Raw genomic sequence first — 27,845 nt, forward strand, 5'->3', positions numbered from 1 at the left:
TTCTTAAGTAGTGTCATTTTATTGTTATTTGCTTCATACATTCAGTTTGAAAACGGCATCAACCAAGCCCAAAACCTGAAGACTCAGTCCTAACAACAAGGAGCAAACAGCAATCTGAACAGCTGCTCCCTCAGTGACCAGTCAGAGTCATGTCATCTTAAGTATCTTAAGTATCTCGCACAAATCTGTTGTGCTGCCGGGTGAAAACAAAACAAGAGGAAAAAGAATGTCACTTTACAAAGGGAAGGTGATGGTGGAACTGACTTTCTACATCATGGCATGTCCAAACTCTATTTACAAATACACAACGTGATACTTTCAATCCCACTGGCCAGTTTCAGTCAAGCTGAATATAAAAATAACATTACATTCATTTCAATTAAGCAAGAACGTCAGTGCTGATAGTCTGATAATTGTTCTACTGTTAATTTATGCTCACGATCACAAGCAACTGGATTTAAAAAGGCTGTGATCATGAGCATAATAAACGGCTGTTCTACGATAGAAACCAACATTTCAGCGTGGGTTTTAGGCTACAGTGGGAGATTTAAATGCCAACTCAGGGTACTTTTAACGATTCAAAGGTTTCCAATGAATCCAAATAAAATCAGGTTATAATTATGAGTGCAAAGGGAGCACTTAGTTTAGCACTTCTCATTTAATGCACATAAATTTGATGCTTCTCTACTGTAATCATGTGTGAACTTAAAAGCCCTGAGGTGGGAAGTTCATATTTCATATAAAAGATGCATCGCATTTTAATTGTACCAGGGATAAAACCAAGTGCACTCAAGCATATACAGGAGCACTATATACAGGAGACCCAAAGAGTAATCTGTTAACTTTGGTTCCAGGCAGTCATTGTATTGTTTGATCTGAGAAAATCCTGTATTAAATGTCGTCAATAAATACACAGAAATTCCTTTTTTTTTTTGGAAGCCATCCTAAATGCCAAATGAATCAATGCAGTGTCTTCACACATCTGCTGAATGTAGTTTAGTAGTTTATAAAGACTGTCTGTACCAGCAGCATTAATAGTCTATCTTACATTAGTTATCATGAGATCAAACCAGCCAGTAGAATGTAAATGAAGGAAAAATCTACATTTAGATTTTATCGGTTCAAATAAACTTTGAGCATTTTTTTAGCCAAAGAAATCACCAAGCTGCAATCTATGAAGTATTACAGCCACATTAAGAAAGAAATATTATCATTTTGAGAAAAACAGTCAAAATGTGGAGGTTACAGTTGTTTCCAGACAAACTATCATGGTTTTTATACCCCCTGCGTTAGTAAAATCGAGTAACGAGGAAGGAAATGATTTCTCTTTTAAGGACGTTGAAAAGTTTATACAGAAACACACAAAATCAGAAGAGCTGATTTGTACAACACGAAATGACTGGCAGTGGACAGATGTGAGGTTACCAGTGGTTACACTCTCGTCCAATAAAGAGGATGTATGTTTGATCACAATTTGTTTCACTAACTCATGTAAACAAGGCATTTTTTAGAGGGTAGTGCAACCGTGGCAGTTGGTCTCAAAACAACAACGGTAATCTCCACATTTCGCCTTTAATCTCGAAATTTCATCTTTATTCTCAAAATGAGCAACAACGTTTTTGTTTTTTCTCAATGTGGCCCTAATACTCTGTCATAGTAATCAGTGATGCATTAAAGGCTAAAAAAATAAAAACTAAAAAAGTGACGGCACCACCGATTACAAAAACCATCATTGTGGACACATTAATTGTTCTTACATTCTCATGAGTTTTATTTTACTGCAGAGGTCACTCTTGTTAATCAGCAAATGGATCTATAAGCTGTAAAATCTCTGAACAAGGAACAGACAAGGCTGCTGGACATCAAAAAAAAATAAAAAAAAAAAAAAAAAAATCCCCCTTCTGTCAGTAACAGAACCAGTTTATTAAAATGGTAAATCAAGCCGTAAAGGATCCGCTTTCCTTAAAAAGGACTGATGAAACTGCACCTTTACTGCGCTGCTCTGAGTCAGCATGATGTCATTATGGCACAGTGAGCTTCGTTTTAGAGGCTTCTCAAACTGTCACAGTTGGTACTAAGTTTGGAACAGTTTTGAGGCCGAATGCAATGGTGAGCTATATCCCAAGGTTTAACATAAGCAGCTTCTATTATGTTATAGACGTTCCCTTTAATGCTGAATTGTTCTTTTACTTAATGTGTCTCAACAACCCCCCCCCCCCCCAAAAAAACCCAGCCTTTCTCCGCCCAAATGAAAGAAGTAAACTCACAAAATCCCTTAAATATACAACAATGCCTCCAATGTTAAGAATTCCTCTGCTATAATAACAGTGAAACTTCAATAGTGTGATAAATAAGACTGATTTCATAATTTCCTCCACTTCATGAATGAAAACGGCACATCCCAAATGCAAAACAACACAAGGGGGAAAAAAGTGCAGAGGAAAAAAAAATGTGGAAATGAGTGTACGGTAGTTTTTCATTTTCACAGGTCCACCTTAATAAATAAAAGCTTCCACACAAAAGTACAGATTCAAGGTTTGAATGAGTGCATACATGCATACATGTATGTTGAGTGAGCAGTGGGTGTGCTATATGTTGGAATGTGTGACGCAGCTATATAATCGAGTGAGGCCAATGTGATTCCAAAGGTTGTTGTTTGTGTAGGCAGGACAGGCAGGGAGGTGAGGGAGAACACTGTGAAGCTGGCAGGTAAATCGTACGCTGCAGCTTAGAAGCGGATAAAGGTGGCGTCGATCTGGCGTACGCTGGGCAGCGCCAGCATGATCTTTCGCCGGTACTGTGGATCCTTCTGTAGAGGGTTTCTTTCAAGGTAGACTGTCTCCAGAGAAGTGGCGTTCTTCAACTCATCAAGGTCAGACCAGTTATCTATCTGATTATCGTTCATCTGAGGAGATATTACAAAACAACAAGAGCAGTGAGGGTCCACCATCAGTTTAACTCATAACAATATAAGAACTACACTTTGAAACTTTTTGTACTGACCCACTGTTTAAAGAGCAACACACTGAACGTAGCAACAAAAATTGACTTTTAAGAAAGTTTCATTTTAAATGTGCTGCTCAACAAAAAAATTATGCGATACAAATACACGAGTACTTCAACTAATTATTTCTTACTTTGAATTTTCTGTCATTTATTTTGTCATTTTTGCTCTCTGTCCAACCAGCCCTCTGTATGTCCGCCTTCATTACATCCACCCACCCTGCCTCCACTACCCATCTCCCAGGTGTCTCATTCCTCTTTTCTCCAGCGCATACCTCCACCTCAGCAGGATCTCTTCTATCGGTTCCCTACCCACAATGTCATCATTTTTATTAACAAGCAAAGGTGTAATTAATTATTTGATGATTGATTGCCTTTTAATGCATGCCGACGTTAAATTTTGTTAATGTTCTAAGAAACTTTTCTTCTTCTGTCAAACTGTCAGCAGTGAAAAATGGGCTGTCTGTACTGAGGCTGTACATTAAACAGCATGTCATACAAACTATTTGTACCCAGAACTCCTGCAGCTCCGTCAGGTGGCTGATGTTTTCTATTTTCTTTACTCGATTGGCTGCGATGTCGAGGGTGGTGAGTTTTTTCTGTTCGGAAAAACAAACATTGCTGTTACATGTTTGCACAATTCAACAGTATGGAACCCTATTTTCTTTTATGCGTTTTGGAAATGTGTGCCTTAAAGTTTATAACTCACATTGTTTTCTAACCCCTCAATGACCTCAACGCCATTGTGGCTCAGATAGAGCTCCTTCAGGTTGATGAGGTTCTGAAGCCCCTCAATTTTCGTAATCCGGTTGCTCTGCAAGTAAATGCAAACCCAATGATTATCTGTTGTCTGGAGCGTGTGCAACTGTAATCAAGTGATGAATATGCGTGATGATACCTGGATGCTTAAAACAGTCAGGTTGTGTAAAGCGTCCAGATTCTGAAGCCTTGTTATTTTATTAGTGCCAAGAAACAAACTTTGCAAAGATGTAAGTGAATCCAGGTTTTCAATGACCTGTGAACACAACAACATTGAGGCAACACTTTAAAATCACATCACAACTTACATTTTCCAACAAATCTTCATTTATATTTTGCAAACAAAACCCATTATTTACATAAGGAGTTCAAAACAATTTCTCAGTGCAGCACAGTCCCTTCGTATCTCACCCTAATGCGATTGGAGCCGAGCTCCAGCATCTCCAGACCTGTGAGGTGCTCCAGATTCGCAATGCTGCTAATTTTGTTGTGAAGCAGAAAAAGTTTCTTCAGCCGAGTCAACTGCTCCAAACCCTCCACCTTCCTCAAAACGTTAAATGACACGTCAAGCTGCCTGTGGGTTGGCAAAACAACAGTCCCTCTCAGAATAAATATACCTTGATATCTGAGACTTTTGTTCAGGCTTACGTAAGAATCACAGTTTTGTCACACTTACTCCAACTCTGTGAGGTTGTGCAGGTTCTCCAGTTTGCGGATCTGATTGTCATAGAAATCTAGTTCTCGCAGGGCACTCAAACTGTCGAGGTTTTCTATCTTTTTTATGAGGTTCTGCCGTAAGGAGAGTGTCTGCGTGAAGAGAGGGGAGGCAAAAATAACAGAGGATACCATCAAGAGCAGAATTAAAGTGCACGTGACAGGTCCTTATTTTAGAGATGAATATTTTTAAATAAAAAATGCAGATGAAACCAAAATGCTAATAAAATGCCTCAGACGCCAATGACACTGCTGCCAACAGTATCACCTAAATAATTCTTACTTTAGCCTTCTGTAGCACCTCCAGTCCTTCAATCTTTCCAATACGACAGTGAACAAGATCGACATCCTAGAAAGAAATATAGACACCATAAGAGATCACGCAGTCTATGGTTACTAGCCATTATGGTACAGCACCTGTATACAGATTTACACACAGAAGTTTGTAAATCCCAAAAAACACTGTTAATATGAACTCTAACACTATAATCTTCACTTTCTTAAACTCCAAACAAAACAAGTCATCAGAGATGAAAGGCAAGTTCTTCAAAACTTAAACTGACCTCTTCCTCAGGGTCCAAAGTTATGGTGTCCATGTCAACAGGAGACTCTTCTTTACCTTTAATATGAGCAAGAATGAATGAAATCAAATTAAAGCATCCACTGCAAATCACAAACATATTGTCACATAAAGATTTTATCTAAGAAAGTATTTGTGAGAAAATAACACAAGCAGCATGCCTAATTTGTAAAATAAAGCACATTTATTGGCTGGGTAGGAGGTGATGATGACCTACTTGTAGCAGTGGGCTGATTAGGGTCCACATCGCCATTGATGCTCTTCCTCCTGGTTTCATCGTCACCAGACTCCTCAGACTCTCCCCTCCGGTCCACTACAGTACGCAGACAGAAGAGAGCCTCAAAACCCCAACAAAGACTCACAGCTTCCGACTGGTTACACACACACATTTGGATGATGCCAAGCCCAGGTTTATCTGGTGCAGCCACCCTCTGTCTCCACTATCACAAGATCGTGATAGTGCACATTTCTGTGCTCTGCAACGCGCTCAAATTGTGGAAAAATGCGTGGAAAAATGTGAAAGCACTACAACGGATTTTACCTATTAGTATTAAATGTTGCGGGATGTGTCCCAGCTTTATTTTCATTTTTTTTAAAAATCAGTTTGAACGCGCGTTACCTACTGAACACACAGGCGACACATCGCTAAGCACGTTAGCCGGCTAGGTTGTTGACTGTATCACAGCTAGCAGCTTTTACGAGCTGAATCTGAAACATGTTACATGGACGGGGAAAAAAATAAAGGTCTATGACTATGGGGTACTCAACACACCCTGAAACGCCGCTGTAGATGGCCTTTATAAAGATAGCATGAACTGACGTTAAATTAATATCGTCAGCTAGCGTCTTGTTATTAGCCTGTTAGCTAGCAAAGCAAGGATGAAGGTTTGGTTAGTCACAAGAGAAAAACATCAAGGAGCGTGCTCAGATGAAAAAAGACTCTTTTATCCAAATGGCCGCCAGGCTACCAAGCTATAACGATCACAACACGGCTGCACCATTGAAAATTTGGCTACTCACCTTCCATTTCTTGAAGCTCTCCAACAGACAGGGAAGCCATGTTTCCTGTAAACACTCCTGACAACCGCGCAGCCAATCCAGTGGAGGCATACGCTGACATCAGCCACATGGGGGCGCTGAAGGCCGCTGGAAACGAGCATCAACAAATTATACGGTAAGGTTTCTATAACTCAGGACATAAATGTAACACTACTAGTTGACAAGAAAGTACCGTTGCTGAACTTGCGTTATTTCAAATGCAAGCTGTTTTTATTTCCTCTCTTATTCTGTAACTTATTGGATTTCACACGGTACACCTGAATATAAATCTGCTAGACTGCACAGTGCAGTTTTTTTTCTTTTTAAAAAATCTGTTCAGCAGATGTTATACATGCAGTTAGAGCTGGACTGGGACAAAACAATTGGGCCTGGCATCAGGTTGGTACAGTTGTTGTAGGGTTAGTTCTTAGTTGCCCTGCAGCATGGGACAATTAAAAGCTACACATTTAAAAGCTATTAGCAATGACTCATGATCAAAGCAGCCATTCATTTCATCTGAATCCTTGAATCCTACCTTCCTAATTATGTCTCTTCATCTATTTTCTTACCACGTTAATCTCATCTTCCTCTGTGGCTTCCTCCTTCTCCACAGCTGGTGGTTGCAGCAGCAGCACAGCTGTGACTGTGAGGTCTGGTAGTTGTTACTACTGTTCTGCAGCAGCACGACACCTAACATGTTGGTTAATTTGAGCACTGTAACCCCTTTCAGACTGATAGATGTTATTAGCTTTGTTTGTCAGCTGTTTCTTTATATTGCAACCAATAATTGTATTAAAGATGTTTTCCTTGAGTGGGACACAGTGTGTTGCTTTTTGAAATCTTATCCTACTTCACTTTGTCTGACAGGGTCTGTCTAAGTATATTCTCAATTCAGCAGGTCTGGCATCAATCAGGCCTCGGTATGTAGTGAAATTGAGGTCACTTTTCAAAAAAATGTGTTAATTCAGTTACAGTTAATTCATGATTTAATAAAGTTGCAGTTAGTTTCTCACACAGGGCTGGGTAGGCTTGGATAGCATTTTTCCCTTAATAAATGAAATCATTTAAAAACTTAATTTTGTATTTACTCTGGTTATATCTATCTAATATTGAAATTTGTTTTATGATCTTAACTTTTTAAGTGTGACAAATATGCGGAAAAAAAGAGGGAAAAAAGAAAGAAACAAAGAACGTAAAGAAACATACTTTTTTAGGGCACTGTATGTCTTTGTAGGTTCTTAGTCATCCAGCTCCTGGTAGCCTTAAGTGCTTGAAATGAAGGCACCTGGATTTCTTTTTGATTTATGAAGATGTTTCATTTCTAGTAGGAGAGTCCCAGATGGGATAGTCCTGTTGGAGGTGGTTTTGAGTCACTCACACACCCTGTCATCATGTAATTAGTTAAAAGTCTTATGAGCCACGATTCTGAATCACGGCAAGGGTCATTAAAGTGCCAAGACTCCTTTGTGAGATATTACCCCACCTTGCCATCATGTGCGCCAGTGAGGTCAAAGTGTATGACTATCAGGATCCCCTCCACTGCAAGGTTGCATACTGCAAAATAAGTCCAGATGCATATCCCATGATGCATTGAGCATTTCTGCTTTACTCACCTCTTTTATCTGTCTACCCTGTGGACCCCCAACCAGTCACAGCAGATGGCTGCCCCGCTGGTTCAGCTGGTAGTTTCTTCCTGTTAGAAAGGAGTGTTTCCTTCCCACTGTCACCAGCTGCTAGCTCATAAGGGTCATCTGATTGATCATCATCAGATTTTATTGTTGGTTTTTTTTGCTGTGTTATTGTAGAGTCTTTACCTTACAATATAAGGCACGTTGAGGCAACTGTTGTTGTGATTCGGTGCTGTATAAATAAAACTGAATAGAACTGAATTGAATATCTTGTGATTGGAAGGTCTGTTATTTTATTTGCGTTTTAAGCAATTATTTGGTGCAGACTGTAAAAATGTTGATGTTTATGTAGCACATTAATGACTCAAAAGAGGGAGAGATGACAATTTAAAGTGAGCAGCATAACCACTTTACATATACAAGGTGAAAAGGGTGCTTGAAGTAATTCTGTCTGATGTAACATAAAACAGCCCTGCCTCTGTGCTCATTTCCTGCAGTACCACAGCAGGTTGTTTATACGACCACTTCCCATGCGTGCTGCCGCCCATCTTAAGAATTCCCTTGCATAAGACTGAGGCACTGCTGTCGTCCACAAAAGACCTGATTACAACATCAGCATCCAGATAGTTAAAATTTCTAAAAACATAACAAGCAGACACTGCCGATTTGAGCCCACGGTGTCTAATCAATGTGTTTCTGTTATGACGTCATGAGTGTGATTGTGTAACGTGTTAGATATGATTTTTAAAAAAAAGGAACATACAATTCTTACTTGACATGTTATCGGGGGTAAGCAGAGGTGTGGCCGCCAGGATAGGAGAATAAAGATTGTTTTCATGCTTACCGGTAACTAGCAGCTAAATATGTTTCTAAGCTGCACCTCCCAGAATCATTGACCAGTCAACTCAAGACACAAATGTAAATATTAACTCTTCAGAAGAGTAATGACAAAATTAGAACATTTGTCTGAAAGTTGAAGGCACAGCAAACATATAAACCGCAGAATATACAATATACAGGTGGGTCCATAAGTCATTTTTTCCTTGGTACACCAGCACAAAGGATTAAAAAAAAATGAAATTTAAGATTAAAGACTATGCATACTGTAATCTGCTAAAGTATTGTATTAACTGTTTGTACTACAGCAATTCTTATGCACTCTCCCCCAGAGGCTAAATTGGCAGAGAACAATTTAATGGCCCGATGAGGATCTGTCTGGTCCCTCGTTATTCCATGATACAAAGAGGAGTAAATGTATTTTAGTAGTAAGTGCAGACATCTTTTTTTCCTCCTGTGCTAGCTTCAGTCTGCTGATTTGTTTTGACTTTTTTTTTGAATTTCCTCTCTTGAGGGTAAAACTCGATAACTCAGAGACATCACAACCCAGCCTGAAGTTAAGCGGACTGACTCCATAATCCACAATCAGATCAGATTGCTAATTGGAAGGTCAGGCTCCTCCAGCATGTATGTCAAAGTATCCTTGGGCAAGATATTAAATCCCAAGTCGCCCCAGATGCATCCATTGAAGTATGTGTGTGCGAATGTTAGTGTAATGTAAGTTCTTAGACATAGAAAGAAGCACACGTACGAATGTTTGTGTGTGGCTGAATAACACTCGTAGTAAGAAGATGCTCTGAGTGCTCACACAGAGTAGAAAAGTGCTATATGTAAAGTCAATTTAAGCATATAAAATGAGTTTCATTGTTTACACTTTCAACACATCTCTGACAGCAGCCAGCAGCTGTGTTAAACTGGACTGACTGCAGGATTTGAGCAAAGGGAGAAATCTGCTCTCAGGGATATCAGGCTCAGGGTTATCCCTCTATAAATACCTTAAATTTAGTGCGTCTCCTCCAAAAGTGCATACCTGTCGTAGAAACACAAGCAGGGTAGAATAAAGTAATAGAAACATACAGGTGGTAGTCGAACTAGAGCCCTTGAATAAGTCAGAGTCGTGTCAGGGTTCAGAATTCGTCACGTGATAGGCGGTGACGGTACTTACCGGTGGATTTAAATTAGGAGACAGTTCGGCAACTTTTGACAATTATGAATCTATAAATGCGTTGAGTTACAATATTTACATACAAATGGAAAATATTTTTTTTAAAAAAGATGACGTGATGGCTCTGATTTTAATTATTTACGGTTTCCATGGTTACGCAGCGCTGTTTTGAATTATCGGTCGAGTCCTTTGCTCTGACTTCTTAACTTCGCTGTTTTGAAAGCTACCTTAAATGACCTTTGGCTGCCCCACATGCTCCCCGCACCACCACCACACACACACCACCAACAACAACTCCACCTCACCGGACAGCCAAAAGAGAAAGCAAGGCGGAAGCCTGAAGTCAGGTGAACCGAAACGTAAAAGCCTAGAGATAAGGATCGGGTCTATCCGACTATTGCTGTCGTTGTGTCTGTGGAGTAGTTTCTGTTAAAGCCTGATGGACTGGTCATCCTTCGAGCACCATTTTAATGAGGAAATGGCTTAAAGCACACTGTTGCTGTGGAGTTTGGGCTTCTTTGACGGATGAACAACACTGAATCTGACACCGAGCGCCAGTTACAGTGTAGAAATGCATTTATTGCCCTTTGTTTTGATCCTATCATTTCACGTATGCCGGAGTCTTCCTGTCGATGCAGGTAGGAATCACGTCTTTAAAAAAATAATATGGTTTCACTGTAATTCATTAAATAAATAAATAAAATGTATAGGATTGCTTAATTTCTTTTGACAGAACAGCAGGGACGGCTTTCAGCAGCTTCAAACAGTGCATGAATCCACCACCTTTTCTGTTATTCTCTTTAATCTTCGGGTGGTGGATTTGACTGGATTTAATTCTTTCACAGGTCGTTTTATTTGTATGTGCAGGACTTCTAGGAATATAAAACAATGTCTGGCCATGTAATCAGAAACTGAAACAACCAAACAAAAGTTATCTGTGGGCGTCTTATGTTGAATTGTATAAAGTTATACAGATACAAAACAGGCAACTTGCACAGTACATGATTCTTTTATTGCATCAATTTGACAAATGCAGTGAATTTTAAAATATGCATATATATATAGAGAGAGAGAGAGGGAGAGATGAAAAACAATCAAAATATACCGAGGGATGTGACGCTGCAAAGCATTTCAAAGAGCTGCACTTGACTTGATTTAGTGTTGGTTATTTAATCAACTATAAACACTGTGTGACAGAATGTAGAAATCACCGCATCTTATTGTTATTTCACACCATGCGATTAACATAAAATGTCTATCCTGCTCCAGAAAGCAGAAGTATGTTAAATGCAAAATATTTACTAGAAAGGCTATTAGCTTTTGCTTTCAGTTTTGCTTTTGTGAAGTGAAAGTTAGATACATCAGTTCAGTGTGATTTGGTTATTCTCCCTCTAAGGGAGGGATTATGTAATTGGTTGTGTTTGCAATCTAGTGCTCCAAAGTTTTTTAGGATATCATTTTCAGACTTTGTGTGATGGTAGATACCAAAAACAGCTCGAGATCATTTAATTTAGGTGAAAATTGGGTCAAGATCAAGGTTCAGCAAAAACTTCATATTACCCACAATTTCTTATGGATTGTCTTCACACTTTGCAACAATATACTTGTGGGACACAAGTACCTAGGCTGGCTAAGCATTTGACTTTCATCTTCCTTTTTAGCACCCATTTACAGTTTGCCCATTGGATCATCTCCAAACCTTAAAGCAATATATTAGTCAAACAAAGCACTATCTTTGTTTGAGTGCTAAAGCCCGCCCCTCCACACCCCCCAATACAAGGTTATATGACTCTACAATGACACAAAAAGATTAATATACTACAGTAGATTTTCATAGTACCAATGAAAAAACTTTTTTCCTCACAGCTCACACATTTTCATCTCCTGTGACACCATGTGAAACGTGTCCATAGGAAACTAAAGCTTGCTGTTAATAATGCTCACATGATAATATGATAAATTATTGTGTGTGGTTCTATCTCTCACGCCATCTCCATAAAAGACAACAAGAAATAAATAAAGTGTCAATAGAAAATTGTACTTAGTAGTCAGTATAAGCTTTTAATGATATAAGTTAGCATATGATAGAATACTGCATGATGACCTTTTGATGTGTTAGACTGTTGTTCACTACAAAAACTTGTTCTGTTCTCTTTCTTTGTTTCTTCCCACAGCGATAATAAGAGCTGAACCACTCTTATCTTCACTCCCTTCTGAATCCCACAACACACACATACACCTGCATACGGACATACATACGCACTAACATTCCTCTGTCTATGAACAGATGTATTCACTATTGTATTACTTTTGTATATAAATAAAGACCAGAGCGGTAACAGAGCGCACTTCACAGGGCCCCCACTCTGATGTGAGCGCTCTGTGACCGCCCTTGCAAGTAAAAACTGCAGCGTGTGTGTCTCCACTCTCTGACTCTCAGCTGAAGAAGTGTCATTTAGAATAAATCTCTTGACATAAAGCTACAATTGCATTTCCTTTTTTCTTTATGTGTTTTTAAAATTTATATCTGTTTTTTGTTTTTGCCCATATTACATTAGATACCGTCGTACTGCAGGTCCAGCAGTGGAGGGGGGCAGGAAGTCAGCAGGTTGAAGAGCAAGTCCTTCTCAATGGAATTCCTTTAATGGGCAAAAGCCCAGAATTCAGTGCAGTTATCAAAGCCGTATTAGATGACACACTCCTAACATCTCTTATCAGTTTCAACCAGACCTCTTCAATACGTAAGAAAATCAAATTGTCTTGTTTTACAACTGAACATTTGTGTAAGTGAGATTGTTGTCACCAGGGCCACAACCCATTAACTCTCAACAGGTAACCACACCATTCTTCGTTCTCGAGAATGCACGTGGGAAGGGTCTAAGCTGCACTGGGCAGATCGTGTATTTGCTGACAGCCAGTTGTATCTGACTCTCAACCAGAATGACATGTGGACAGCCCATGTACAGGAGGCGGTGGCCATCAAAGCGGTTTGGGACCAGGAAGTGCAGCAAACAAGAGCAGAGAGACTCCATCTGCAGGAGGGATGCGTCAAGTTGATGAAGCATTTGAACCTTTCTGAGAAACAGTCAGGTATATTTTACTTCAGGCTGTTTTCCTGCCTGCTTTAAGCGCTGCGGAACAAAATCAGTTCAATAAAGTGTTGAACTTAGAGAAACTTTTTTACTCCTGCTCCGACTGCCCTTTTTAAACTTGTCAGATTCTCCAACAATAACTGTAATAACATTTTTATAAGCAACCCATAAGTATAATATGCAGTAATTCATGTCTGAATACAAAAATAACAAAATATTTTCAATGACATATACTTGAATGATACACTGCTCTTCAAAAGTCTCGAGCCGCCCCTCATTTATTGTTATATGTTTCTAGGAAAATGGGAAATAAGTGCAGTGACTTATTGAAATGTACATTTCTACAAATCTGTGCACTTCTAACAAGCTTGAAAGCCAATATTTGGTATGACCACCTCTATTCTTCAAGATTGACTCCTTTGTTCACAGTGAGTCATTATCTGGAACAAACACTAAGCTGATATCTTTAACTCCTTTGCAGTGATTACAGACCTAAAAAATGAACCTTTAAGGACTTACATTTCCATCACAGTTGGGCAGACTTTGTTAAGAATAAGAAGACGATGTTACTTGGTCAACTTTGATTAGCCTGCTACTGTAGAAAACAATAAAGTTAGTTTAAATTTATCCTTACTGTGTCATATTTGATTTGAGGATATGCTGAAATTCCTTATCCAGAAACAGGACATTTATTTATTTAATGCTAATCTTTTTAAAATGCAGAAAATGCGTAATAATGTATCTCATAATCATTTCAGTTGTTTAGTTTTAAAAGCCTCTTTGAAAGTAGTAGTAAAGGAATGTAGTACAGTACTGTGCAAAAGTTTTGAGCCACCCCTCATTTATTTGAAGTAGGCGCAACGATTTATTCAAACATGTGCAAGCGTGCACGAAAAAAAAAAAAAAGGCAAAACCAGTTTGTCCAAATGTAAGAAGCTTGAAAGTCAATATTTGGTATGACAACCTTTATTCTTCAACATGCGCTGAACTCTCTTAGGCAAGCTTTCCGGTCATTTCTTTAAGTAGTATTCAGGAATAGTTCTCTGGGCTTCTTCTAGTGCACCACTGTGGGTTTTTCTATATAGGTGTGTTTTTACTCCTTTGGAATCATTTTTAGGCTGGAAATGGAAACTAGTCTCATTAAGCTGCTTTTTAAGGGTTGGTGGCTCAAAATTTCTACATTTATAATTTCATCATTGTTGACAAGATCTCCAACACTACTTGTGGAAATACAACCCATAACCATGACAGAGCCTCCAACATGTTTTACAAATAGACACTCACTGAGACGGTACTATTTTATGTCTGTCATACTGTGTTGTCTTTTGCATTGTTCAGAATCAGCTAAAGAAATGGGAACAGCTGCTTGTAACAAAGAGCCTAAAAGCACAATTTAAAATTGGTTCTTTGCTAAGTTCATTATAAGTGCTCTATAAGCAAACATAATACCGGTTTATTGTTTGAGGTAAGTTTATGCTTAAATGATTCATAAGTCAGTGTTACATGGCCTTATCAAACAACAACAATAAAAAAATACAACAGATTTGTCTGAAAATGGTCAAGCAGCCAATGTCCAAAGAAAAACTTTGAAAGCCTGGACTTGAACTGTTGTTAATGACCACTTTTAAAAAAAGACAAGAGTCTGGCTTGAAATACAAGATATAAACAAATAAGGGGCAGCTCAAGACTTTTGCACAGTTATATATGACGCTAAAACAGAAAAATGGGCATGTACTTAAACAAAACAACTTTGTTTCATGCAGTTACAAGAGTTCACCTCCACATACAGGACATACGTGTTTTGGAGCGGAAATTTTTTTGTTGACTGTCGGGTTACAAATTTAGCATATTTTCTTAGTTCCAGGAATTCTTCACCTTCATCTTCTGGTCCCAGTCCTGGCGCTCATTGTGTTTGGTGTACTAATTATGGTCAGCATCGTTATCTACAAAATAAAAGGTGGGCATTGAGAATTTTTTCTTTCTTTCCATTTAGATGTCAGCGCATGAAGTTGTGCATCCTTTATTCACAGTTCACTGCTTAATGTAGCAACAAGATGCATGTTTAAGAGGTGACTGCAGTCCAGTGTTGCACATTGTCATTTAACAGAATGTGCTGACCTTTATCTCTGCCCTAACTTTAAACTGTCACATGATTTTAATGACTCTTATACCCAAGAGAAGTGTAATGATCTATCTTCCTGTGTTTTGTCTTTTTCACACTTGCTATGCAGGTTTCAGGCACCCTGGAGGTAAGAAAACTACAACTGTCATGTGTTCTCTTTATTTTTATGCATTTCTCTGCTCGGAGTCCTAGTGAAAGATTCAGAAAGTTAAATATTAAGTGAAGTCAAACAGACTCCCTTTGCTTTTCAAAGGTGTTTGTGGCCCAGTCATGTGGTCTGTCTAAAATGACTGTAACTACCTAGTCAGCAAATTTCTGCATAAAAAGTATCATTAGAGATTAAAACCACACATTCATGAACTCACTAACATGTCACATACCATAATCTGTGTTTTTCCTTTCCCCACAGGTGTCATTGGCTCAATTGTCCATTACCACAGAGATATGAATGAAATGACTGAAAATGATCGGGAAATTGTGTAGATATCTTCTGTTATAATACCTCACAACTGTAATAATACTAAAAAAACGGATGATATTTCCAGCATATTTCTGTATGAAAACTGATAGCGTAGCTCCATGAATGTCAGCAGGCCTTTGCGATGTGTAATTCAAGCTTTAGGTAACATTCCTGCCTCCAGTGAAACATAAGCTTTTGTTTTTTGCATTAAAATTGCACAGTACTCTGTTTTATGTAGAATATTTAAATGTTATGTTGTTTTGCTACTGAGAGACTGATCAATGTGTCAAATCCTGGTTGTTTTGAACTAAAAATGTGACTGCAGCATCTTTACTTGAAAAGCTTTCAGTGTAGTTGCATGTCTCTTTATACCAAACACTGTTGGGATTCCTTGGCCATGAGATTATTTAAGTAAATTACTTTTTTATTTCCTACTGCTTTATTTCGTTTTTTTCTGTTGGCATGTCAGGTAAGAGGAGAGCAGAATAAAAGTATAATCTGGAATCCACATTAACCTGTGATGTCAGAGTTATCACTTTATTTAAAGTAAATCCTGATCATGTAAATCAGGGGTGTCCAACTCCGGGGCTCAAGGACCAGTGTCCTGTAGGTTTTAGATGTGTCCTTGATCCAACACAGCTGATTTAAATGGCTTAATTACCTCCTCAATATGTCTTGAAGTTCTCCAAAGGCCTGGTAATGAACTAATCATTTGATTCAGGTATGCTGACCCAGGGTGATATCTAAAACTGTAGAGTTGGACACCCCCGATGTAAATCAATTGACCAAATGCCAAGCAAACAAGAAAATGACTTTAAATCTAAATGATAGTGCATAATAAACAATAAATATTTTATTTGTTCAATACTAAAGATGTTTGTTTGAGGTGCCTCCTTTAAGCTGTGGTCCAGACCTGTCTACAGGTGTGTCAAGGTGACTGAAAACCAACATGTACACATCAGTCAAAGAGCAAAGACACAATATATTATCAGACTATGAGAAGATTTTTGCTTAATCACTCAGCAAATATTTATATTTAAACTCTCCCTGAAATTAATATTTACCAATATTAGATTCTTAAATTAAAAAAAATAAAACCCAATATTTATTTATTTATTTTACTAGCCTTCAAATACAGAGAAATATACTTGATAGCGGTCTCGTGTTTTAAAGTAAAGCATCTTACAGGTCTTTAGTTTTGTGTCGCTCTTTAAATTCATACAGCGCAGACCTAAACTACAGATAGAGGGCGACACCTTTAAGTGGAGAGGTTTCTTTTCATACGTTAAAGAAAGTATCATTGACCAATCACGTTAACGTATTCGTAAACGTCACCATAGCAATGCGCTGAGCTTACTGCAGCTTCTTGAACTAACCAATCGCATGAGCGCTCTGTGGCATTTAAACGTCGTGGCGTCATACGCACAAAATTCAAAATCGAGAGAGACACAAGAGTTTGTGCTTCTCTGCATTTCACGTTTTCTCGACGAGGTGAGGTCATTGTGTTGATTTTGAAATTGCAGAAATATACTTTTAAATTCAATCACTAGTTTTAAGTTTGTTTTGTTTATACGTGAAATCATTTTTAATCGGTTAAGCGATGGTGCTAACGCGTTCTTTCATTGGATTCATGCTACACAATCGTTTAGCTTGGTCACGTTAAGCTAACGTTCAAAACAAGAATAGAAGCATAGCGAAGTTTTTCAATCGGACCTGACTTACTTTTTAAATAAAGACGTTTTTTGACAGATGCTATCCTAGCATTAGTCTGAGCATCGTAGCTGTCAGTAAGCCTTTATACTGTTTCAAATCAGATACGGACTTACTGTTTATCTGTTGTGATGTCCAGGTCTATGAAAACGTAGATAAAATGGCGCAGTTTGGGTTTGAGAACGACATCCACAGCATCTTGAAGCTGGACATGCCGATCACAAACGCTCCCATGGCGAGGTGGCAGAGAAAGGCGAGCTCATCAAACACATCCGCCCTGAGCGGCTTGTCGCCGGGAAAGTCTGCTAATGTGTCCCTGAGCTCATCAAAAACACCAAGCAAAACGCCAGGTAGTGTATTTGTCTGCATTTATACTCGTATGTCGGGGAAAGCTTTGCAAATGTTAACCACTGGGAAGTTTTTTTTTTAAATTTTTTTTTTTTTTTTTTATGGTTTATAGGCAAAAACAAGAAACAAACCCCATCCAAGATGGGGGGTGATCGCTTCATTCCCATCAGAAACAGCAAGCAAATGGATGTGGCAACTTTCCTGCTGACAAAGGAGAATGAGCCAGCGGACACAAACACATCAGTTACATCAGTAAGTTGTGTAACAAACACTCAAGCTTCTATTTGTACAAGTAGGATATCAATCAGTGTGGCTCCCTGTGTCTGAAGGAAACCCAGAAAGCGTGGTCTGTGTCACTGAATGGATACAACGTTGAAGATTCAAAGATCCTCCATCTTGGAGGGAAACCACTTAATGCACCAGAAGGTAGAAATATGTGCATTTTATAAATATCTGCTGTATTGAAGGAAATTCTTTTTATTCATTGTCGCTCTGTCTTGTTTACAGGCTACCAAAACAACTTAAAAGTCCTCTACACTCACACAGCAACCCCTGCCTCTATTAAAAAGTCCAGATACATATCTTCAACTCCTGACAGGATCTTGGATGCTCCTGATCTTAGAAATGATTTCTGTAAGTTGGGCACTTAAGAGGATTTTACAGCTCTATACAGTTGACTTTATTTAATTGCAATGAATCTTTAAATGATGCCACAAATTTACAGAAAGGCAGAGAATGGACGCTGATCAATAGATTCTAAAAGAGGAAATCTTGTATGTTTGGTTTGAAGTCCTTATTTGTGACTTGCATGCTGGAATATTTAAGTCAGACTTCTTACTAGGAAAGTTGGAGCAGCCCTCCAACCTCATAAGCTAAGATGGCAGTGCAAGTCATTTTTGTTTCCATAGGAACCCAACTGAAATTCAGTGTTGCATAAACATCCTAGTTTAGTAAATTAAGAATACTTTAACATGTAATATTAATTTAGGCTTTTCTTTTCTTCTTCCCTCTAGATTTGAATCTACTTGATTGGAGCAGTAGAAATTTTCTCGCTGTTGCTCTTCATAACAGCGTTTACCTGTGGGATGCCACTCAAGGAGACATCATTCTTCTCATGAAGATGGAGCGTGAAGAGGACTACATCTGCTCCCTGTCCTGGACTAAAGAGGGAAGCTACCTAGCTGTTGGCACCAGTGACTGCAAGGTTCAGGTCCGTGTGGAGATCATCGTGCCACTTGAGTCCAAATGAATATGGGACATATCAGAACATGTGTTTTATATATATTTTTTTATATAAATTGTATTGATTTCCATTTAGTTGTGGGATGTTGAAAATCAGAAGCGCTTGCGCAGCATGGCCAGCCACACAGCAAGGGTTGGAAGTCTGAGCTGGAATGACCATGTTGTCTCCAGGTAAAAATGTTTCTCCTACCAAAGACAGTGGTGATATCTCCCTGGTGTTTTCCATTTTTGCACTCAAGTGTGTGTTCTCCTCTTTCACCACCCCCTGCAGTGGCTCCAGATCTGGACACATCCACCACCATGATGTGAGGGTGGCAGACCATCACATCGGCACCCTGACTGCTCACGCACAGGAAGTGTGCGGCCTGAAGTGGTCCCCTGATGGGCGATACTTGGCTAGTGGAGGCAATGATAACTTGGTGTGCATATGGCCCCGTGCACAGGGGGGCGGTGCTGGCAACGACAGCCAGCTGATCCGTTGCTGGAGCGAACATCAGGGAGCAGTCAAGGTGAGCAGCAAACAGAAGTTCAATATGCTAATTTTCTCCTTTTCCGTTTCCTCTCCCTTCCTGCTCCTTGTGAAAATTTAATGAAGACTGAAGTTTAAATATTCTCGTTGCCACTTGTGTATGCCTTTCCATTGTTCCAGGCTCTGGCCTGGTGTCCATGGCAGCCCAATATCCTTGCATCTGGAGGTGGTACTAGCGACCGCCACATCCGTATCTGGAATGTAAACAGTGGCTCCTGTATCAGTTCGCTTGACACTCAGTCCCAGGTAACTGCATCCTTCCAGGGATGTCAAACTAATTTTACATTGTGGGCCACATACAGATCACATTGTTCTGAAATGGCCCCGATCAGTAAAACTCCGTTTTCTGGCAGTGTAAAGAAGTTTAAACATTTAATCTCTGAAATCTCTTAATATAGAATAAAATTTCAACAGCGTTTTTCTATATTGTAAAATAAAAGGTCTCGCCCAGAATTTCCACTTTTTGTTAATGCATAACAGATTTCAATAGTTGTAGAGGATTAAAATGAACATTTCTGTATTAATATTTAAGTGCATATAGTATTGAGCTACTATAGTGTGGAATGAATGGCGATGTGGAAGGTCTTTATCAATAGGAAAAGCTGGTTCAAGTTCAAAATCATTTCTTTCACTTTCAAGAACTGTCCAGTGGGCCTAAATGGAGACTTTGCTTGGCCGGTTCTGGCCCTGCACCTGTTTGACATCCCTGTTCCACACAGTTCGGTCTTAATGGTCATTCTCACTAAAATGTGTTTGACTACATGTCTCATCCAACCCAACTTTTCAGATCTCATCCCTGGTGTTTGCACCCAACTACAAGGAGCTTGTCTCTGCTCATGGATATGCCCACAACAATGTTGTTGTCTGGAAATATCCCTCTCTCTGTAAAGTCGCAGAGCTCAATGGTAAACAAGTCCCGTCCACATAAAGGCACATCCAGTGAACTGAGAACCTGCTGTTCCTCCTTTCTCCTGGTATAATTTGTTTATTTTTCTTTAAGGCCATGACGACAGAGTTCTGAGTTTGACTCTCAGTCCAGACTGCTCTACTGTTGCTACTGTTGCTGCAGATGAGACCATTCGCCTGTGGAAGAGCTTCGAAATGGATCCCATTAAGAAGAAGGCTAAAGAGAGGATGGTGAAATCAACCAGCAGCGTCATTCATCAGTCCATCAGATAATTTGCTTCAATGAGATTTTACATCTGTTATGAGTTTGAGTTATTTGTGATATATATTTTTTTCTTAATTTATCCACGATAAAGGAAACCACCTGGTGTTGGTCTGTGATGCTCCAGTTGGTGGTTTAGTGTTAGTGGGTGTGTGTGTGGTACTAGTGATTTTTGTCAGTCAGTTTTTAAAATGTATAGCCTGGTTTTTTTTTTTTTTTATTTTTTTATTAAAAAATCAGGATGTTCTGTATACCTGGGTTATAAATAAACACTTTACCATATCGGCTTCCCTTTGTGTTGCTTCATGTTGCCAGGACCAGTTTAAAAGTTTACTGGTGTGGTGTTTTCAAATATATCCTGCTTATGATGTAGACCTAAATCTGCTGTTCATTGTCAGACTAGAGCTGGCTTTTGTTACATCACAAAAGTTGATCTATTATAACGGATCACTTAATCTGCTGTTATTCTGTAGTGTTGGTTGATGAAATGCAACCAACTTTGTAGATGTGTCTCAAGTATCTAAGGCCTGAGGATGTGTTTCATTGAATTTCTTTTCCCCACTTAATGTAAATACAAATGCCCAAATATTGCCACAAGGTGGCTCGCTCTGAAATCAGAACTGAGTGCTTGCATTTAAGTTAAAAGGAATGCTGATTGGGTTCACATGCAGAATTTCCTAAAAATATTTGTCATATTGCAAAAATAAGCTGGGTTTTTGCTGTCAACTTTTTTTTTTTTTTTTTTTTTTTTTTTTTAAATTGATGTGCAACTGCTCAGAGTACAGATTATGAAAGCTCGTGTTTATAAATAATTTGCTTTTAGAAAGGTCCCATAATGTTATCTTTAATTGACCAAGAGTTAAAACCAGCATAAAAGGCCCAACCTCTGTTCCTCAGAGGGCACATACACGTTAAAACAGGTCCCCAATCCCAGTCCTTGAGGGCCAGTGTCCCTGCAGGTTTTAGATGTGTCCTTGATCCATCACAGCTGGATTAAATGGATAAATTACCTTCTCAACATGTCTTGAAGTTCTCCAGAGGCCTGGTAATGAACTAATCATGTGATTCAGGTGTGTTGACCCAGTGTGAGATCTAAAACCTGCAGGGACACCGGCCCTCGCGGGCTGGGATTGGGGACCCCTGCGTTAAAGTAGTCAATAGCAGCAAACATTGATGGGTTTCAGTATATTCAGACTTCTTTAGTTATAATTCAGAAACAACCAACAACATAGAAAGCCTATTAACTTCAAGCACAGTGTGCAAAGAGAACAGACCATACAGAGTTGTAAAACAGACTGGATTAATACAGATGAACATGCACAGCAGTGTATGTGCACTTTAAAAACAACACAAAACTGTAATATACAGTATAACATTGCTCTCCCACGACTCTCAAAATTGAAATTTAGTTTAGGTGTAACACTTTTCAGTCAGTGCACACCACAACTGTTTTTCAAGTTACACAGACCTTTAAATTTAGTTTTATTTCAAAGATAAATTAAAAAAAAAAAAAAAAAAAAAAAACTTAAATATTTGACATTTACAGTGAAATTCTTTGTGGGGGGCTAACAGATAATTGCAGTTATTTACATGTTCTAGTCTTGTGTGAAAACTGTGCCGTACTCCCAAGCAACAAAGCCCATGTTAGCAAAAACAGCAGTGTGGGTCAAGCCCAAGTCGAAGAATACTATCAGTGACAAAAATAAGCACCAAATCTTCTTACAGTATTCATCACAGTTACAACTTACAAACACAACGTGGGCAGGTAGAGATCACCATTCACACCCCAAGAACACTGGATGTGCTTTCACAAAAGACTAGATTTACAAAGAAACTACAGTTTACATGAAGCATACTGAAATTGATGTCAGTCCAATATGCCAGTAGATATGAATGATGAATTTAATGGTGTTAATTTGAACTGACAGTCTGTGTGTCCTTCTCATTTTCGAGGCAGGGTCAGAGTTAGACTTCCTTGACTTTGCCCATGAAGATTTTGCCGTTGGTGCAGTGGTGACTGTTGCCATTCTGAAGGTGCTTTCCGTTGGCCACCACAGTGAACGGTTCGCTGGTTGAGCCGTTCTGTTTCGACTTTTCGGGCGTGAGGGGAAGTCTGTTGCCTTTTATGTAGGCCTGCACCCAAAAGTGGGAGAACAGGAGAAAGAATAAGACCCCATACATCCAGATCAGGTGGATCCAAAAGGGGACTTGATAGTCACACTTTTCCATGAAGTAGTATTGGCTGATGTGAATGGAGACCAGAATGAACTGCGTCTGAAAAACAACCACCCCTCCCAAACATTAGTTTTTGTAAAACAGTTGAGCTGTAGGCAAAAATCAGATATGCCATTTATTTGAATTTTTTGCTGTGGAAAATACAAAACAACGTACAAGCTGGATTGCGGTCATGTACTTCTTCCACCACAAGTATTTGTGGAAGCGAGGCCCTGCAGCAGAGAGTGCGTAGTAGGTGTACATGATAACATGGACTGTTGCATTCACCATGGCATGGAAGGAGCCCATTCCTCCAGCTTAAGAAGGGGGTAATAAAATATTATGTTAATGTACAGATGCAACATCTCACAGAAAAGTTGTGCTGGTCTTGCACTGTCAAACAATGCGTTTACATGCATTTGTAAGCTCACCGGGTGTCAGGGTGACGCCCCACCACCACGTCCAGGGCATAAAGGAGTGATGGAAGACGTGAAGAAATGTGATCTGACCTTGTTTCTTTCTCAGCACAAAGAATACCTGCAAAAGCACACATGGGATCAGTCACTGATCAAAAGGCCAAAATAATAAGGGGAAGATTTAAAAAAAAAAAAAAGAAAAAGAAAAGAAAATGCACCTACTGTGTCAAGAAGCTCAATGAATTTGGAAAAATAAAACAGCCAGGCCACCCAAATCATCTGTGGAAAGGAAGAGGGCTGTGATGTCAGATATCTGACACTCAATCAGAAATAAAATAAATTACATTTAAAAGACCCAAACCAAAAAAAAAAAAAAAAAAAAAAAAAAAAAAAAAGTTAGCTTGAGACAATGAAAGCTCCCCTGTAAAAATTTACTGACTTACCCTAAGAGCCTGTGGGCTGGTGGAACGGTCAATAAGGTCACATCTCCATGTGAAGGTGGTGGCCCATCCAGACATCATAAACTACGTGTAAAAAACAAAACAAAACAAAAAACCCCACACCAGCAGCTTTTAGCACTGACATCACACCTGTAGTAAAAGAGAGCAAAAAAAAAAAAAAAAAAAAAAAACCTTTTCGTCTTACCTCATACACTATGTAGGCATTCAACAGAACCATGGAAACATTGTAGATTATCATGGCGGTGTTGAGGTGGAAAGGTTTGCGATTTGCCATCACGCGAGGCCCCACGTACACGGAGAAGGCAATGTAACCCAGGAGGATGGTTGTCATGTGCACGGGGCTCTGCATCAGAGGGTAATCTCTGACTCTGGCATCTGGAAAACGCATACAGGAAACACAGGCATGTTTTAGTCCTTGAGTCATGGTTCCATACTGGAATATCTGGGTGGGTCCACCGGCACTTCAGGTCATACATACTTTTGTGCTGTTTCACACCTGATGATGACGAAATAAAATGTTCTGATTTGAGCAGATTGTAGGTGTGAAGAGAGAAATGAAGACACTTACCAGTTCTTGATTGTAGATAACTGTGGAACTCAACAACGCTTGTTATAGCCTCTTGCAGCATGGTGACTGCTTCCTCTTTACCCTTTCAAAACACCTGGAAAAAAAAAACAAACAGTACAAAAAGACAAAGAGTCAGAGAACAAGAGATGAAGCCGAGCTGAAAGAGGTTGGTTGGGCAGGTGAGCAATAATATGACTGCTCAACCTGCTGACTCAATGACTGAACAAACAGGAGACAGCTGTATGGCCTCAACAAACACCCCTGAGTGCCCTCGGCTCCAATTTTTCAAACAGATATACAAGGAAAAAATGAGAGCGAATTTAAGAACTTCTTTCACATCTCAGACTTTGTAAAAGTAGAAGAAGTCCTTCATAGATAGAAACGTGTGATTTCAGATGACAGGTTTTAAACAATGAAATGCTCATTGGGACTAACAGAGCAAGTCAAACAGGTGAGGCAAAGAACTTGGCCCATGTGGCCAAATGAGTGAATGAAATATGAGCAGATCATGAAGTTCAGGTAGTAAAATTGTAGAACGAGACACGATCATTTGTTGTTTTGAACTAGTTCAAGCTTATTCTTCAGTTTTGACAAGAAGGTGAAAAGCTAAAAGGTGTAACAAGTGACTCACCCTCTGAGCACTCCTGTATGCGAGGAAAGCAGCTCCTCAGCCACAGCCGGCAGCACTCAATCCAGTGAATTCAACAGATCTGCGACACCCGTGAGAGCGATCAGGCAGAAAAACCAGAAGCATGAAGGGATTTTCCGTGGGTTGAAGCCTCCAGCTGTCCTCTGATGTATGATATTTACACAATCACACAGAAAACAGACCAACAGTAGCTAAAATGCTTTAAGGAAAGACCGATAAAGAAACCGAGAGAGAGAGAGGGAGATGAGTAAAAGTGACAGAAGAGCTATGACAACTATGGGACTGGGCTCATTCAGCTCAATTTAAACCCCATGGCTCTACTTTGTAGTTTCACAACCACACCCTGTTTCAGTGCTTGGCTCCACCTCTCTGTCCACACTGAGACTGCCTGTGATTGGACTGCCTCATCAATAAGTGGTGAAGGCGATAGGGTGAAAGAGTTAAAGGCCCCCTGCATAAGACACCTAGAGCCAAAGGCGACTACCTCCATTGTTACTTAATAAGTTCAGTAAAATGCAAGAAAACAAACAGAGTTATGTGAAAAAAGTGAACTGATATAAAAATACAGATTCCCAAAAGCCATGAAATAAATAAAGTAAAGAAGTACATGAGGATAAAGTAATAATGTTATCCTTCATACTTGATTTAGGTTAAAGGTTGCAAACCCACACAATACACTTACAAACCTAACGACACATTTGGATTTGCCCAACCCTTGCAGCTATTTGACAGGCCCTCTGGTGCCTCTGGTTTGACCTGTTCCCCAAGCACCGGCGATGCTGGGCGTGAGGCCTGGATAGTGTTAGAAATTTACTCGGCACCACAAGATTAGATGGAGAGGCAGGAATGAAAGGCATCCATGCACATGAAAGAGGGCGAGAAGGAAGCGGGGAGAGGGAATCAGTGCTGTCTGTTTACATATCGTATGACACTTTAACACTAAGTGCACTCAAGTGAAAGCATGAAAACATAAAGTGGAAAAAAAAAAAGTGAAATTCTTTTGGAAATGCAACGCATTGTGTCAGAAAGTAAAGACTTTCCAACATGGGCAGTTTTAGTTTCAGATAGAGCCCCTTAAAAACTCGACAGGTGGCTTCCTGAATGTGCCATTCACATTCATGGTAGGCACCATATTGTAAGTGTAATATCCTGATCTTGTTGACATATTAACAGTTCAGTTTCACCCAGAGACAGGGCTCTTACAAAAGTGAAGGACTTCTTCTAAAAGCATGCTACATTCATGGGCGCTGTCAGTTTCACATGCAGCCAGAACTCTATGCAATGACACTTATATGTTAAATCATCCATGCATTGGTGGATGATTATTCAAACCAAGTCTAACTGTGCAGGGTGAGAGCAACATGTTGCTTATTGGAGTGTTTTTGCCTTTTTTAAGCATAAGCTGACATGAATGTGAGACTTGGTGTTTTTGTCTCCAGCGACGTGGTCAGCTGTTTTCCATTGCTGCCATATTCCTAAATAATACAGCACACTCCCTGTCCATCTTGGTCCTGTGACTGTTAAACACTGACTTTAGTTTATCGCATATGAGCTAACAAACCGGCAAACAAGCTGACATTCAGTCCCACTGCGCAGCGCAGATAATAGTTTCCCTCACTTTGCCAATTGTGGAAAATTAGGCAGGATGGGCCTCATCTGGATGTGGAAAAATAAATGAATGGGTGTGGGGGGATTCTTTAAATTCTCAGCTCTGTGCTTTATGTAATAGCAGTGAGGATTGCTTAAGAAATCATATGGTCGCCTATGCTCATACATTCTCTCTTCAGTGATTCTGTCATTTGTGGAAGCCGGCACTCCAGAGCAGTTTGTGCTGTTTGTGAAGAAACACAGTCAAGTTCACGTGTGGTTAGCGGTGACCGAGTTATGTAATTCATTACGTTTATGTATAAATACCCCAACATTGTCATTTTTAATCCATTGCTTGTTTGCAGCCCATCTAAACAAAACCTTAGAGACATTACCAAACACTGGAGCTGAAAGGCACTTTTCTTTTTCTTCTCCCCTCCCCATGTATGTGAAAATTCAGGTTTGTGATACTGATCATATGTGTGAAAAGGTTTTTTCTTTCTTATCACTGTTTTCTTACAATAAAATCACTTATCTGGCAACTGTTTTGCTAATAACCGAGACAGGTGCCTGTCTGCAATGGAAGATAACTGGAGTCTGTGATCTTGAGTAACATTTCAGTGGTAAGTTTTAGGTGAGGAATTTCAAAAGCCTGACAAAACCTTTTCATATTGTGGGTATTCTAGAAAAATCCATTCAGTGCTATGAGTTCAAGCTTGGTTTTATTTATTAATTGTTTTGGATTTGTTCAGTTAATTTTGATCATGTAAACAGTATACAGGTTGTAATTTAGAAAAAAAAATACTATACAAAATACTGCAAAACACATTATAGTCTCACTTTACTTATTCTGATTCCCTTTACATATAGAAAAGTATTTAAGTTGGACTTTTAATATAAATGTATTTATTTATTTTTTATTTTTGATCATGCATTTAAATGTTAAAGCCTTGAAAACTACTTTATTGTGCAAAACTGACTGAACCAAGAAGCCACACCGAAAATCTTTTGAGATCATATGTTCCCATTCACCTGAGTTTGGACAAGTAAGTGCACTCCCAGTGAAAACAATGACTTAACTTTATAATGCTTCATCTAATCCTTATGTGAATAAAGCCTGCATCAGCAGTAATCAACATGCCAAGAGAGGTAAACACTCTTTCAGGGAATCACCATGCAGAAGTCTAATCTGTTTGCAGATTATTAGCTTGGTTTTGAGGAGGAAGGGCCATCATTCGTCACTCTTAATTTCTTTTTTTTTTGTCTAAAGGGGAGTAAAAGTGAAAGACAAGACACACGTCTGGTGTGTGATTGCTTTCTGAGTTACAGAAGAAGAAATTCAAAATATGTGTGTGTTGTACATTTATGACTGTGCGTTTGTCTTCCTGAAACTGTAGTTTTCAATCCCTTCTGCTGAAGACCTAAAGGACAAGAGTATAGAATAACAAATAAATTACATAATGTGCAGCAAGAAGTTATTCAGACTGACTATGTGTCAGAGCTGTATCAAACTAAAAAAAAAGGTCCCCAAGTTGCTTTTTGTCTGTCAAGTGTC

The 27,845-nt window shown here is 39.2% G+C and overlaps 4 protein-coding genes across 6 annotated transcripts; 2 read left to right on the forward strand and 2 right to left on the reverse strand.

The window, feature by feature from the left end:
* Positions 1-27,587, reverse strand: ppp1r7 (protein phosphatase 1, regulatory (inhibitor) subunit 7). Of its 2 annotated transcripts, XM_040021744.1 has the most exons (12): positions 27,580-27,587; positions 20,674-20,681; positions 6,077-6,121; positions 5,274-5,369; positions 5,040-5,095; positions 4,760-4,825; positions 4,439-4,569; positions 4,174-4,336; positions 3,902-4,018; positions 3,713-3,817; positions 3,516-3,602; positions 1-2,905 (listed from the first exon to the last, which is right to left on the reverse strand). In XM_040021744.1, the coding sequence occupies exons 3-12, from the start codon at positions 6,114-6,116 to the stop codon at positions 2,729-2,731; spliced, it is 1,038 nt and encodes a 345-aa protein (XP_039877678.1). In that variant the 5' UTR covers positions 6,117-6,121; positions 20,674-20,681; positions 27,580-27,587; the 3' UTR covers positions 1-2,728. The 2 variants fall into 2 exon arrangements, with proteins under 2 accessions (XP_039877678.1, XP_039877677.1); XM_040021743.1 differs by lacking the exons at positions 20,674-20,681; positions 27,580-27,587 and having other exon boundaries at positions 6,077-6,203.
* On the forward strand, positions 9,735-16,632 carry LOC120727472. Its single transcript, XM_040021748.1, has 6 exons — positions 9,735-10,362; positions 12,283-12,465; positions 12,557-12,814; positions 14,675-14,773; positions 15,048-15,065; positions 15,348-16,632. The coding sequence occupies exons 1-6, from the start codon at positions 10,296-10,298 to the stop codon at positions 15,419-15,421; spliced, it is 699 nt and encodes a 232-aa protein (XP_039877682.1). The 5' UTR covers positions 9,735-10,295; the 3' UTR covers positions 15,422-16,632.
* cdc20 (cell division cycle 20 homolog) lies at positions 16,760-20,610 on the forward strand. The gene is made up of 11 exons (XM_040021742.1): positions 16,760-16,889; positions 17,248-17,458; positions 17,569-17,708; positions 17,786-17,882; positions 17,964-18,089; positions 18,470-18,666; positions 18,775-18,869; positions 18,970-19,207; positions 19,348-19,473; positions 20,015-20,132; positions 20,228-20,610. The coding sequence occupies exons 1-11, from the start codon at positions 16,782-16,784 to the stop codon at positions 20,404-20,406; spliced, it is 1,635 nt and encodes a 544-aa protein (XP_039877676.1). The 5' UTR covers positions 16,760-16,781; the 3' UTR covers positions 20,407-20,610.
* On the reverse strand, positions 21,570-24,989 carry elovl1a (ELOVL fatty acid elongase 1a). 2 transcript variants are annotated; one of them, XM_040021746.1, is made up of 8 exons: positions 24,686-24,989; positions 24,055-24,148; positions 23,671-23,861; positions 23,469-23,549; positions 23,248-23,304; positions 23,041-23,146; positions 22,787-22,926; positions 21,570-22,669 (listed from the first exon to the last, which is right to left on the reverse strand). In XM_040021746.1, exons 2-8 carry the CDS (start codon positions 24,113-24,115, stop codon positions 22,361-22,363), a joined length of 945 nt encoding a protein of 314 aa, XP_039877680.1. In that variant the 5' UTR covers positions 24,116-24,148; positions 24,686-24,989; the 3' UTR covers positions 21,570-22,360. The 2 variants fall into 2 exon arrangements, with proteins under 2 accessions (XP_039877680.1, XP_039877681.1); XM_040021747.1 differs by lacking the exon at positions 23,248-23,304.
* Positions 27,588-27,845: the final 258 nt, after the last annotated feature.

This window comes from Simochromis diagramma, unplaced genomic scaffold (assembly GCF_900408965.1).
Source record: "Simochromis diagramma unplaced genomic scaffold, fSimDia1.1 OVJJ01000205.1, whole genome shotgun sequence".
Lineage (NCBI taxonomy): Eukaryota > Metazoa > Chordata > Actinopteri > Cichliformes > Cichlidae > Simochromis > Simochromis diagramma.

Coding starts and splice junctions, on each gene's coding strand:
- LOC120727472 (XM_040021748.1), top strand. CDS start 10,296: ATGCATTTATTGCCCTTTGTTTTGATCCTATCATTTCACGTATGCCGG. Junction 12,466..12,556: donor CAACCAGACCTCTTCAATAC/GTAAGAAAATCA, acceptor AACTCTCAACAG/GTAACCACACCATTCTTCGT. Junction 12,815..14,674: donor CCTTTCTGAGAAACAGTCAG/GTATATTTTACT, acceptor ATATTTTCTTAG/TTCCAGGAATTCTTCACCTT.
- ppp1r7 (XM_040021743.1), bottom strand. CDS start 6,185: ATGTGGCTGATGTCAGCGTATGCCTCCACTGGATTGGCTGCGCGGTTG. Junction 5,096..5,273: donor TAATCAGCCCACTGCTACAA/GTAGGTCATCAT, acceptor CTCATATTAAAG/GTAAAGAAGAGTCTCCTGTT. Junction 3,603..3,712: donor TTGAGGGGTTAGAAAACAAT/GTGAGTTATAAA, acceptor TTTTCCGAACAG/AAAAAACTCACCACCCTCGA.
- elovl1a (XM_040021746.1), bottom strand. CDS start 24,115: ATGCTGCAAGAGGCTATAACAAGCGTTGTTGAGTTCCACAGTTATCTA. Junction 23,862..24,054: donor TTATCTACAATCAAGAACTG/GTAAGTGTCTTC, acceptor TGCGTTTTCCAG/ATGCCAGAGTCAGAGATTAC. Junction 23,305..23,468: donor CCAGCCCACAGGCTCTTAGG/GTAAGTCAGTAA, acceptor TCCTTTCCACAG/ATGATTTGGGTGGCCTGGCT.
- cdc20 (XM_040021742.1), top strand. CDS start 16,782: ATGAGCGCTCTGTGGCATTTAAACGTCGTGGCGTCATACGCACAAAAT. Junction 17,883..17,963: donor ACCACTTAATGCACCAGAAG/GTAGAAATATGT, acceptor TCTTGTTTACAG/GCTACCAAAACAACTTAAAA. Junction 18,870..18,969: donor AATGACCATGTTGTCTCCAG/GTAAAAATGTTT, acceptor CACCCCCTGCAG/TGGCTCCAGATCTGGACACA.